Genomic DNA, 12,883 nt, shown 5'->3' on the forward strand with positions numbered 1-12,883 from the left:
TACAGAGGATGGATTGGATGAAGATTTGGTCAAAAGAGTCTTAACGTGTGGGGTTCAGGAGGGGGGGGGGCACTTTGGACGTGTGGTCCGCTTTCACATTTCAATCCCATTCTGGATTTTTGTAACCAGGGAAATGCACACGCCGGTGATGGTGGGAGGCAACAACACGAACCACCCACCCAGACTCCAGCAGCTCCTGAACGAACAAACAACTCATGAACCGGACACTGACCGATGACACGGTACCAACCTTCGAGGATGTCCCCTTGGGAGATGCGCAGGTGGCCCGGTTGGCCCGAGCTGTAGTTCTCCACGCACACGACCACCGTCCCGGAGAGCGTCACGACGCCGCTGTGCGTCGTTGAGTCGCTGTTGGCCGTGCCCACCCCGGAGCTGTCGCTGATTATGTCGCTGGCGTCGCCGAGGGACTTGTCTGCCCAAGAGCACACATTTACTGGGCGCGTGCCCGGGAACGCAGCGTCCTCAGTTGCACAGATTCACACACTTTTAAATTTTAAATAAATAACATTTACTCTGTATGGATTTCGGTAAAATAAAATGACACATGGTTGCATAACGTAAATCTGCCATAAGTTCAAAGGACGAGGAGGAATTCTACCATATTTCCTTATACACTCCATGGAATGAGTACAGCTGCTTTGCTCTCGAAGTAGGTTAACTTAAAAGGCTACAGATAATGCTTCTGACGGTTAATTTCTGTAGTTTCAGTCATAAATCAAATCAACAGATCGCGCACTTATAGAAACAAACGTTTCCAAAAATGGGTTATAGGAAGCAGCACTGTATACTTATAGCCGCGATCTGTAAAAATAAAAATTTGGTATTTGAAGTTTTCAAATAGAAAATTCAGGAACTTGCTCTAGAAATCCATACGTTCAAGAAAAATAGTACCTAGTGGTGTACTAATTCATAGTTAAGCTTATCATATTCTTTAATCCAAACTCACACACTTAACTTTTTTTTTTACAAAACTACTTGATGGTTTCACAGTATTTCATTGAAATTCATACATTAAAAAAAAGGAAAATGAACTAGTACATTAACCAAAGTTTTAAATTATTTAAATTAACTGCATTTCATCGGTGTTGTAACAAATATTTTAAACCGTTCGAAATTTGCTTTGACCAAGTTTATTAATGACAAATTGGCTTTATGAACATAGATAGTGTAGAAAGACATCATAAGATTAAAAAATCAATAAACGTGTGTGATATAACTATAACCTAGATTATTTTCGCAGTTCATTTACAATGTAGTTGAACAAAAGCCACGTTTTCCTGGTTCATGCTAGGTAATACTCAGTAACAAAATGTAGCAAAGTATGGCAGCTATCAGAAGTTGTTTAATAGGTGATGAAACATTATTGATGAAGAATTGAAAATCATGATGAAATGTTTTATGGCTGTGATGGAATTAAAGGTTTATTTATGAATTTGCCAATACAACATAAGCTACAAGAAAATAAATTTCCAAATTAATATAATTTCAATTTAATATTGGCAATAAATTTCTTTATTATAAATGAGTTACATTGCCATAAACTTATGCTGTAAAGGGGAAGCCTGTCTAACATGTTTCCACACAGTTCAGGATATAAAAACTCATAAAATTAGACTGCTGAAACATGTGCATGAAAATACAAGAATGTAATTAACACTTTTGTGGTAATTGTTTCTCATACTGAACAAACACCTGTCTGTAATCTTGCATGACATAATTTAAACTTTTAAAATTCCTAAGTTTTACCATTTTTAATTCCATATCTTCTTGCCCATCAAAATTACTACCAGCTCAAAATGTTTTTTTATAGGATGTTTAAGTCTCTTCTGTAATTATTTTATTTGGACTTCTACCACAAAGCTATTGAAATAATTGTTGCACAACATATATGCAGTATATTAGTGAATCAATGACTAATTCTAAACATAACAATTCTCTTCCTGAAACTATATAAAAATATATAAGAATTTTAATATGAAACATGCAAAACACTAAAGTTAGATAAGCATAAAAATGTATTAATATATCAGTCATGCAAAATACAATTTTCTATTAAACATAAATATCTAAAACCCACATTTATAGGATTAGTAAACAGACAACAGTCATTATACTAACACCACTTTTAATTTCAAGCATTCAATAGAATATAAATGAAGACTGCTATTCATTTAACTATTTTGTTTACTTATAACTCTGTAAAAAAAATCCTGAACTTTCAAAAATAGCCTTGGAGCCAAAAATTTTAAAAATAAATAAAAATAAAAATTGTGTCACCTTAAAGAAAGAAAAATTATGAGAATACATCTACTAAAAATTTATTGAGAAATAAGTCAAAGATTTAAAATTTATTTTTACATGTGTTCATTTTCAGTAAAACAGATTTCTTTCTATATTTTTGAGCCAAGCGTGAGTTAATTGTAGTTATGTGAGCTTTTTTTAAAAAAAAAAAAAAAAAAAATTTCTTTTAAACAAAAAAAAAATAATCCCTTTGATAAAACTTATTTAATGTTTTCTCACAATAATAAAACAAACATTGGTTGGAATTTATACTTAAATGTTTTTAATTAATCATGAGAAATTGAACTACTGCTACGTGGTGCATAAATGAATTAAGTGTTGTATTGGTAACAAATCAAATGTATTTTTTTTTCTTTTATATTCATCTGATTAAGAAAAAAAAAACACTTTGCTTTTAGATTCCCCCCCCCCTTCCCCCGCCCACTTACAGTGCCAACGTAATCACCTATCTTCCCTGCGAGATTTCTCCGCCGGTTAGCACGCAAGCCTCCGAGGCGACACGCAAACAAACGCAGCCAAAGAATAGCAGTCCCATGCCGCGGGGCCTGTTTTGGTGGTGGCAGTGGTTGAGACGGATGAGCCCTCGCTCCGTTACCTGTGACGTAGCTCGCACTGTCCTCACCGCCCTGCCGGGCCGACCCACTGCTAGTTTCGCTCAGACTGGACGACGCCGAGCTGAATGGGGGCAGCGAGCGGTTGGATGGGGAGGGGGAGGGGGGCAACTCCAGGTGGGGATGTCGAGAGGGGTGGTGCCCCCCTCCCGTAAGAGGCCGGCGCCTGGGGTTGTACCGGGGGGGCTCCCGGAACGGGACTGGAAAAACAAACCAACTGGAGGTTTGAAAAGTTTCCTCTCCTCGCCGGAGAAAATCAGCCCCCCACCCAAAACAATCCAACATTGCCTGAAAATGATCGTTTCGAAGAGGCAATTCGAAGTATGTTAGCTGCATTTTCTTACCATCACCTGTTGCCAACACATTATGCCACTATAAAGAAAACTTTTATAAAAATGGGGTATGAAATGTCGAAAGCATAAGCTTTCTATTTTATAGTGCTGCTATTATTTTAGAAATATTTTACTATAAATAAAAAAAGGTACCATGCAATATAGGCTATATAAGCACATATTTTAAAAATTATGTTCAAAAACAAAAAGCCTATTTCCTTCCCGCCTCAAGAAATATGTTAGTGGCTCATCATGAAAAAAAACCCTCAAAAAATGACTTGCATCGATAAAATTTTTTTATAGAATCTCAACAGTAAAAATGGACACACCTGAAAAGGATTAAAAAATTTTTAGAAAATAAAGTTTTATAGACCATTAAAAAATTATCATGTATAAGGTTCAATAGAAAAAAAAGTGGCCTGAGCAAGGAGAATAAAAGTGCAGTCCAAAAAATGTGTACCTTAAAGGAGAAAAAATTTGCACTTCACAGGGAAAAAAATAGCAAGCCTCAAAAGAGACATATGCCTTAGCAAAATACAGTAATTCCCTCTTAATAAGGTCTCAGTTAGTAAAATTTTGAGTATAATAAATGTAAAAAATTTAGCATTGGACCTATAACATTCAATTTTACCCTTTTAATAAGTTTAAATTTTTAAGTACCTTGAAAAACTTACTGTAAGTGTGGTACACCTCAAAACAAAGAAAGTTGTATGCCTTAACAGTAAATAAAAACTAAAAATTAAAAAAAATAATAGTCCATCAAGAGGAAAAAGTAGTGTGCTTGAGACACAATAAAATTCCCACACATCGACAGAAAAACGTGGCCTGCCTAGACAGAAAAATGAGGCCTGCATAGACAAAAAATGAGGTCTGCTTTGACAAAAAAAGTGGCCTGCCTAGACAGAAAAACTTGGCCTACCTAGATTGAAAAACGAGGCCTGCCTAGACAGAAAAACGAGGCCTGCCTAGACAGAAAAACGAGGCCTGCCTAGACAGAAAAACGAGGCCTGCCTAGACAGAAAGACGAGACCTGCCTAGACAGAAAAACGAGGCCTGCCTATACAAAAAAATGAGGCCTCCCTAGGCAGAAAAATATGGCCTGCCCCAAGGACAAAAACATGGCCTGCTCCAAGGGAAAAATCATTAACCTACCTCAAGAAGAATCCTAGATCTTGAAGAAAAAAATCAGCATTATTGAGAAAAATATCACAAAAATATAAAATACTACTAAGATTGGCAAAATTAAATATAAACTAATTTTTCTAAGAAAAGTTTTTTAGTTGGTTTTAAAGTAAATACCTATGTATAATTTGCAATCAAAGTTACAGTAAAAAAACTAAGCATAAAGGTTTTTTTCATAATTACAAACAATATTTATTGACCGAACAGAGAAATTCAACAAGTAAAAAATACTGAACTGAATACTAAATAAAATATAAAAATGATTAACATAATAGTTGTTTGGATTTGAAATGATGAAAGCATTTCCATAATTTTCATATATAAATATGTTTCAACAAGAAGTTTCAGCACAAAAAAACCTTCATTTGCAGATACAGAAATGCTGGACTTGTTTATTATGCAACTAAAAAATGTTGACCATAAAATATGGTCAAAAAAACAAACATATGCTGGGCTTAAAATCCCTTCGTCACTGAAGTCATTAAAGATCGTAACACAATGATACACACCAGGAATATTGGTAAAGGAATAGGACATTGCTTGCAGTTTGGAAATATCCCAACACTTTCCTGGATTAATTGCAATAAACCATGGAAAACCGAAATCATAATGGAAAAACAGGGATTCGAACCTGGAACCTCAGGAAAGAGAGTCCAGTGTCTTACAACTGCAGCATCTCCCTCCACAAAAACATTATGTTTCGTAGTTAAAAAGTACATCGCATATTTTGGTACGAACACAAACTGTTTACAAATAGTGTGGTGCCTCGATTAACCGAGCTTTGACTAACCAACGTTCCGTTTTATCCGACAAAATGCCATTCCCGTCAAAGACTGTTGAAACATTTGTTCGAGGACCTATAAAATTATCTAACCGTTAACAAAAGTCTTAAAACTCGTTGGTGCAATTTGCTGGTTAAGGGAATCATGAAGTACGTGAAAGAATTTATATCAAAGAAAAGCTGAGAAAATGTTAGCCCGATAAATGATACCAATGGGCCTACTGAAAACAAAGACGATTTTCAAATTATATCCGTGACATCCAAGATTTTGCTCACCCCAGGTTGCTGAGGTCTACATTAACTCGGTTAATCGAGAATCTACTGTACTTCGTGACATTTAAAGAAAGAAAAAAATAATAATATTGATGAACAAACAATAATTTAATAAGAATATAAAATTATTTATTGTATTCAGCATATTATTCACCACACTTGCTGTGCATCACCAATATAAAAATTTGAATTATTAATATAAAACATCACAAATCCTTTCGCTTAATTGAGTAAATTGTTATAAAAAGATGAAGTTTTGTAACATTGTCCTTAACAAATGTACACATCTATAGCCACACTTTTCAACTGTAATAATTGTTTTTTTAAAAACTAAAATAAAGTACATAAAGTGGCACGCATGTTAGTGTTAGTGGTTGCGATCAGAATACACACACGTGTGATGTGAGGCTTGTGTTAAAAGCAACATGCTGAAGAAAAGCACCCATTCCAGCTGGAAAATGTTCACAACACCAGCTATTATCACACCCCATGCTGCTAAGAAAGGTACCTATTTTTTATAGCTTTTAACTGTACACTGATAGTAACGTGATAATGGTAAAAAGCCAAAATATTCCACAGTTTGAACATGCATACTGTGAAATGAATATCGGAAAGTAATAGCTTAAAGATACAAAGGAAGCCTAGAACACCTACTTGAGTGTTGAAAAATGTCAGTGTTGAAAGTTTTACTTGCCCCATGTAACTATAATAAGGGACAAAATAGACAAATAAATAATCTTTTCAAAAACTATTTTACGTTGTGTGTGTTGGTACTATAGGAATTAATTATACTAGGCCTCTAAAAAGTATTATAGAAAAAAAAAATCTTTAATCTGTTTTAATTGTGAATGCATCATTTCTGAATTATATACAAAAAAAATTTAACCCAATTCGTGGCACCGCCTTTTCCTGGCATTAACTAAAAGGATGAATTTAAAAAAATTAACTGTACACTGAAGTAAATTTGTTTTTCGAGATATATTTTTCAAATGCTGAACTTTAATTGGGTAATATTTTACTCATAGCCTCCCATTTGTTGTAATAACCAAATTATCTCCAGTTGACTATTGTCAGCACTGCCCGTTGTGCGGTTTTGTTAATAGGTAAGTATACAACACTTTCTATATTAGTTCATAATATATTAACTGTTTATGTCATGAGAGATTCCATGTCTGACAAAACTTGTTCTTTTAACAAAAGTAGATAAATGCAAACTTGGAGAAAACATGCTGCGATATCTATACAATGTGAATGTACCACACTCCGCCTTCTATAACCACATGATTAGTTATGTGGGAAGTCCGCCCTCATTCAAACCAATCCCATCAGCCGAAACATGCCACAGATTCCCCAGTTAAGAAGTCCAGCATGATGGGAATTCTCACTGAACACAAATGTCCTCACCAAATGCGAGGACAGTAAATCAACTATCTGATGTTCAGTAATAAACAACCGACACAACACAATTCAACTTTGTGTACCAACTACAGGTAAGTTATCAAACAAGAAACAGTTCAGTAACATTACCCTACAATTTGACATTAACCTACAATTACTGTACAACCATTGCCACCACCACCAGAACCACAACAAACCAATCCCACAGCACAACTACGTAACATGCAACTATGACTATTCTACATTCAACACCCAACTACTGAACACAGAGCAAAAATAAGGATAGCAAAAACTATTTATTAAAATATTGAATTCATTATAAAACACTAATATAAAAGTGTGGCAGTATGAAAAATTTTTTAACTGCTATGTTATAACTGAAATAATTAAAATAAAAAAACTTCTTTAAATCAAATTAAAATCTCAACTTCTTCAGTGATTTTAAATATAAAGGAATATTAATTATAATTATGCTTTTGAAAAGGCAAAACATTTGCTAACAAGATAAATATTTTTAGCCTCTGTTACTAATCACTACAAAGGCACTTTAATGTCGTTACAAATATATAGTTTCCTGATTGGTTAATGAGTTGAGGTTTACTACTGTTTACGACTGTGGCAATTGTGAAACTCACGCCAGGTCCATTTCTGTAAATCTTTAACTGTTGTTTATTATTTAATTTATCGTTGAGAAATGTTCACATAAGAAAAATCAATCACAAGAGACTAATCATATTAACATCTGGAAACACCTGGGGAATTGTTGAAGCAACCAAGGCTTGTAGCACTAGCAAGCCAATGAGCCTCGTCTAGATATCGCAGTACATTATTGAATGAAACCACAAAATAACACCACAGTAAGAAGACTCATTGCATGGGAAACGAATGCAAAATCACAATTCAAGAGAAAAGTGTTTCACATGCTTATTATTTCGAGGCCATAAAAGTATTTGTAACTGTAGTTAAGAATCTCGTATTTTTTTTTTACAACGCATTAATCAGAAAACAAAAATCACTTGCTGCATTGAAAAGCTGCCAGTACCATCGTAAGCTTTGAGAATGGGCCATTAGTCACGAGGTGACGCACGGGACAGGTAGCCATCACCCAATGAGCACAGTCGCTCGTGTAGCAAGTCACGAGGAGCGGCTCACGAAGGTTCCGTCTTCCTTCCGCACGTTTGCGCGCATGCTGCACTTTCAGAAATTTTTCATAGAGCCACACCTTTGAATATATATACTGTATAGAAGTCACCAGCCCAGGTTAAAATTTCTAATACGGTTTGAGGTAGTTGGTTAATTCACCGCCGCAATCGCCACCATCTCTAGGGCATCGACTTGTGGTGGTCCCTAGCGGACAAGTGTCGAACTCTTCAAACACCCCTTCCCCCCTCCCGTTGAACGACCTCGAGCTGCAGTGATTGATGGGTGGGGGGGCGCGGGGGAATGACAGCGGGCGACAGTGCTGCGCTCTTAACGTGTAAATAACGACCTAAGACGATACAGGGCGTTACGGCAGCGCACTGCAGCGGTGAAGTTCCCAAGCTGCTCATCATACGCTCCTGAAAAAACGTAGAGTAAATCCTATCCACTCGCGACTTCTATACAGTATATATATTCAAAGGCCACACGGGAAGGACGCGCGAGAGGCGAGACGCGGGGGCGGGAGACCCCGGGGGTCCGGGGGTCCCGGGGGGGGGGGGGGAACTCACCGACGTCCTCGGGCCGGTGGCTCTGGATGACGTCCGCCAGCTCCAGGTTGCCCGCGATGACGGCCATCTGGTACGGGGTCTGGTTGGCGTAGTTGAGGGCGTCCCGCTGGGCTCCGCGGAACAGCAGCATGCGCGCGCATGACTCCTGGCTGTTCACGGCGCACACGTGCAAGGGCGTGTTGCCCGACGCGTTGCGCGCATTCATGTCCGCGCCGTAGAACAGCAAGTGCTCCAAGTGCTGGACCAGCCCGTTGCGGCACGCCTGGCGGACCAGTTACCACGTTACCGTCACGACCAAGTCGTTAGGCACGAGGCCTCTTCATTGCAGCTGTCTAGATTTTCCAGCTTCACGCCGTCAAAATACAGTTACATGTTCTTATGACAGTGTAGTGTGTGTGTGCAATAGTTCTAGATTGGCAGCCACACCAGGAAGTGTGGAGGCCAGAAGTGCACATAGATTAGGTTGTTGTAGTTGTTGTTGGTGCAGGACCGAATGGCCAATGTGTGTTAGGACGAGCAACCCGAATCGCAGCCCATCGGGGGAAGCAAATGAACAGACATAACGGACAGTAAAAAATTTGCACAAGAACACTAAATTCTGCCGTCAAGCTTAGCTCGCACATGAATTGTGTTGTTGTATCAAATAACACAAACACATGGTATTTGAAAATCTGGTATACCTACTGACTCATCTACAGACATATCAACTTATATTCGCTACATTAATGGTTTCCCATAACGTACGACGCAAAATTTTTTTTACGAATTTGAATCATTTTTTCCAAGATGATGTGTGCCTGGGGCATTTCTTCCTTTGACCTGCGATGAACACGGCCCCTGATTTACGACTGAAATCAGATTTTCGGTTATGTTTTCAGTTCAGGTTTATTTACCATATAAACCATCTATGTCATGGTTTAATCACTTCAATATTTATAATTTAAGACTAATATGTTTCCTAATACAGTACTATTTTCACAAAACAAGTGTTAATTTAGATTGGAATGACAAAAGTTTTGTTTGAATAAAATATGTTATTTTTAATATGAATGTATCAGTCAGATTTACTCAAAAGAAAACCTAAATCAGCAAATAGGTGTGTGTGCGCGCGCATGTGTGTGTGAAGTACATTATAGAACTAGAAATAGAAAAAAAAAATAGGTAATGAAAAGTGCACTGTGAATCGGGAATCATTTTGCCTTTATCCATAAGTATGCACAGGACTTCAGTAGTGGGGTGCCAGATTACACCCCTTTTCCTCAAACCCACTTATTCCACACCTTTACCATCAAAACCTCAGCAAATTTTCATGCTTTGCATGCAAACAAATTTTTAAACAAGATAAACAATATAACTATAGTTTCAATTTTTTTAATTAGATTTTTTTTTAAATTCACAAACCTGCAGAAACAGATTCATTATTCCTATTTTTGTAATTATTTTCCTTAAAACGCAAAAAAACTTTTTTATCTCAATACTGTAAATCCTTAACAACTACAGGGGATAATTTTTTTGAATTAAAAATTTGATCTTCACTTTCAGAAATACAGGAACATTTAACAAAAATGTCATTGCATGAAATAATAGCGAAGTTGACAATGTCAAAGTGCAATAAAAAATCATTTATCTTTTGCATTAACTATGACTTAGCCTGTATATAATACAGAACTAGATATATTTACAAATATTCATTTATATTATACATTATAAATATTTATAATACTTTTATTAAGACAACCAAATTTTATTCAGCCAAATTTGGCTATAATTATATATTATTCCAATAAACTGTAATATGAAGGGATCAGGATTGGAATTGATACATAGACAATTATTGAAATTGATAGGAATCTTAATAAATAGTAACCATAAAACCAGGTTATTAAACTTCGCAAGAAATGTAAAGAGCGCAAGAACGCAACACACAATACACACAAGTAAACGACTATAGTAAATAAAACACGCAAGTAGAAAATCTGCTAATCCTACAACTTGAAACTGAAAAACTGTAAAGAAATTTTCTTTGTCTGGCTTTAGTTCATAAATATTGTGAGTACTTAATAATTTCAATTAACAGCATTATCTACTATCACATTTTTGATTATTTAATAAGAGTAAACAGTCACACATGTGATAAAAAGAAAATCTTAGCATTCTAAAAACATTACGTCTGCATCTAGACAAGTTTTGTAATACTAAACTTCAAGTATAGAAGGTGGAAATGCAAAAAGTTCAAAGTCGTCTGATGCTTGTCTTGCATAATTTATAAATGGGTGTTTGAAAACATTATTACTAACTTTTCGCATCTGTAGTATATAAACCCGGCCCAATAGACAGGAACTCAGGGGCGGCTCAAGGAAGACTTTTGGGAGGGGCCATCATACAAAGAACATATTTGCAAAACACATTAAATAAGTGACAATTGGGCCTGGGAATATTTGCAAATTTATGGTCTCAAATACTTCACTTTAACAGTTTCATACAACATTAGATGAAAGCAAAGTTTAACACAAGAATTAAATTTTATAAGTCAACATAAATAAAACCTAAAAAATATAAAAAAATTTAAATTTGGACTCAGGAGGATATAACACCCCATAGCCAAGGGAATCAAGAGACACCAAGAGCCCAATGGGCAAATAAATTTTGTAAGGGCCCCTCACAATCATTTGCTGTACAACTTTTCAAATACCACAATTGGGGAAAGAAAAATCTAAAGACTATAAAATTTACAGTGGCCATAAACTTGGCATCTAACTTGTAACATTTACTATAAATAAGACTTGTATTTTCGTCCTATCGAAACTCTACGTGGCCCCGGGGATTTAAACTCCCCTGTCCATTAGCTACGAAAGTTGGCTATTTCTTGCTACTTGCGCATTTACTGCAGTTGAAGTCTTGTGTTTGTCGTGCACTGATTTTGTTAGTACAAGTATCATACATATGCAGGGGCGCAACAACAGGGGGAGGGGGGGGGTGCAAGGGTATTTTACCCCCCTCTGAAACCTTGAAGTGGGGGCAAACGGGGGTAAAGAAAGTGCTGTGTAATCAATTTTTAGATAATAAAACTGCTTAAATAGCACCATTTTCCAACTTGAAATACAAATTTTCCCGGGGGACCTACCCGCTTCAATAGGGGGGGATCGATGATTCTTTATAAAAAGGTATATTGCCCCTCCCTTTTGGAAATTTAGTTGTTGCGCCCCTGATCATACATATGTGTAAATGACATTATACGTGGGGAAAGACAGGGTTAAAGAAAAGGAAAAACTGATTATCGGCAACGCTGTCGTCGTCGCGTGCGGTGGAGCGGGAAGGGTAGCAGAAGGGGGCGGGCGAGCGGGAAGGGTAGCAGAAGGGGGCGGGCGAGCGGGCACCTGGTGGACCTCCTGCCAGCCCTGCAGGTCCTGCGCGCCGATGACGGCTCGGTCGTGGAGCAGCCCCTCGCAGATGAGCGGGTCGGTGCGGTTGGCGACGGCCAGGTACAGCGGCGTGAGGCCGCGCGCGTCCTTGTAGTTGGGCGACGCGCCCAGCTCCAGCAGGGTCGTCACCGCCTCCAGGCTGTCGTGCTCGACGGCGCGGTGCACGGCCGTCGCGCCGTCCTTGGTGCGGTAGTCGAGCAGCGCGCCGCCGTTCACCAGCGCGATCAGCACCTTGCCCGGCTTCTTGATGCCCGTCGCCAGCGTCAGAGGGGTTTCTGCGCAACACCTCCTGTACGTTACATGCTGGCCCGAGGGGGTTAATGCACAGCACCTCCTGTACGTTACATACTGGCCCAAGGGGGTTTCTGCACATCTCCTGTCAGGGCCGGTGCAAGGTAAATTGGCGCCCTAAGCGAACACCCCCCCCCCCCCCCCGCCACGGCCGGACACTCAAAAAAAAATTTCCTTGCCTCAAAATACATCACGTAAGCCTAAGATTTTGTCAACAATCAAATGTAAGCAGGCTTGTGTTTTTTTTTTTTACTTTTTACTTATTACAAATCATAAATAGGTCATCGTGGACTTTAAATAATTACTTATATCAATATAAACATTCCAAACTGTTACAAAAATCCATTTTCATCTAGTTTCAATAATAGTTAAACATATTATATCAGCTGTTATGTGTGGTGCTGCGCCGCCCCCAGCTACTTGGCGCCCTAGGCGGTTGCCTGGTTCGCCTATATGGACGCGCCGACCCTGTCTCCTGTACATTACATACTAGCCCAAGCTCCCGGCCTTGCCCGGGCCAAACACGTCACAATGTGAGGAACCTCACTACCGAGTTTCAAGT

The 12,883-nt window shown here is 38.0% G+C and overlaps 1 protein-coding gene across 7 annotated transcripts in view; it reads right to left on the reverse strand.

Moving 5' to 3' along the window:
• Window positions 1-12,883, reverse strand: part of LOC134534884 (SH3 and multiple ankyrin repeat domains protein 1) — a 476,867-nt gene that overhangs the window by 24,690 nt on the left and 439,294 nt on the right. For 6 of the 7 annotated variants that reach the window (XM_063373548.1, XM_063373550.1, XM_063373547.1 and 3 more), the window contains 4 exons: window positions 11,986-12,305; window positions 8,609-8,870; window positions 2,918-3,133; window positions 251-433 (listed from right to left, as the gene is read on the reverse strand). In XM_063373548.1, coding sequence (XP_063229618.1) covers window positions 251-433; window positions 2,918-3,133; window positions 8,609-8,870; window positions 11,986-12,305 — 981 coding nt within the window. The remainder of the gene's footprint in view (window positions 1-250; window positions 434-2,917; window positions 3,134-8,608; window positions 8,871-11,985; window positions 12,306-12,883) is intronic. The other variant, XM_063373551.1, reaches the window with a different exon arrangement.

The sequence above is a fragment of the Bacillus rossius genome, chromosome 8 (assembly GCF_032445375.1).
Source record: "Bacillus rossius redtenbacheri isolate Brsri chromosome 8, Brsri_v3, whole genome shotgun sequence".
Lineage (NCBI taxonomy): Eukaryota > Metazoa > Arthropoda > Insecta > Phasmatodea > Bacillidae > Bacillus > Bacillus rossius.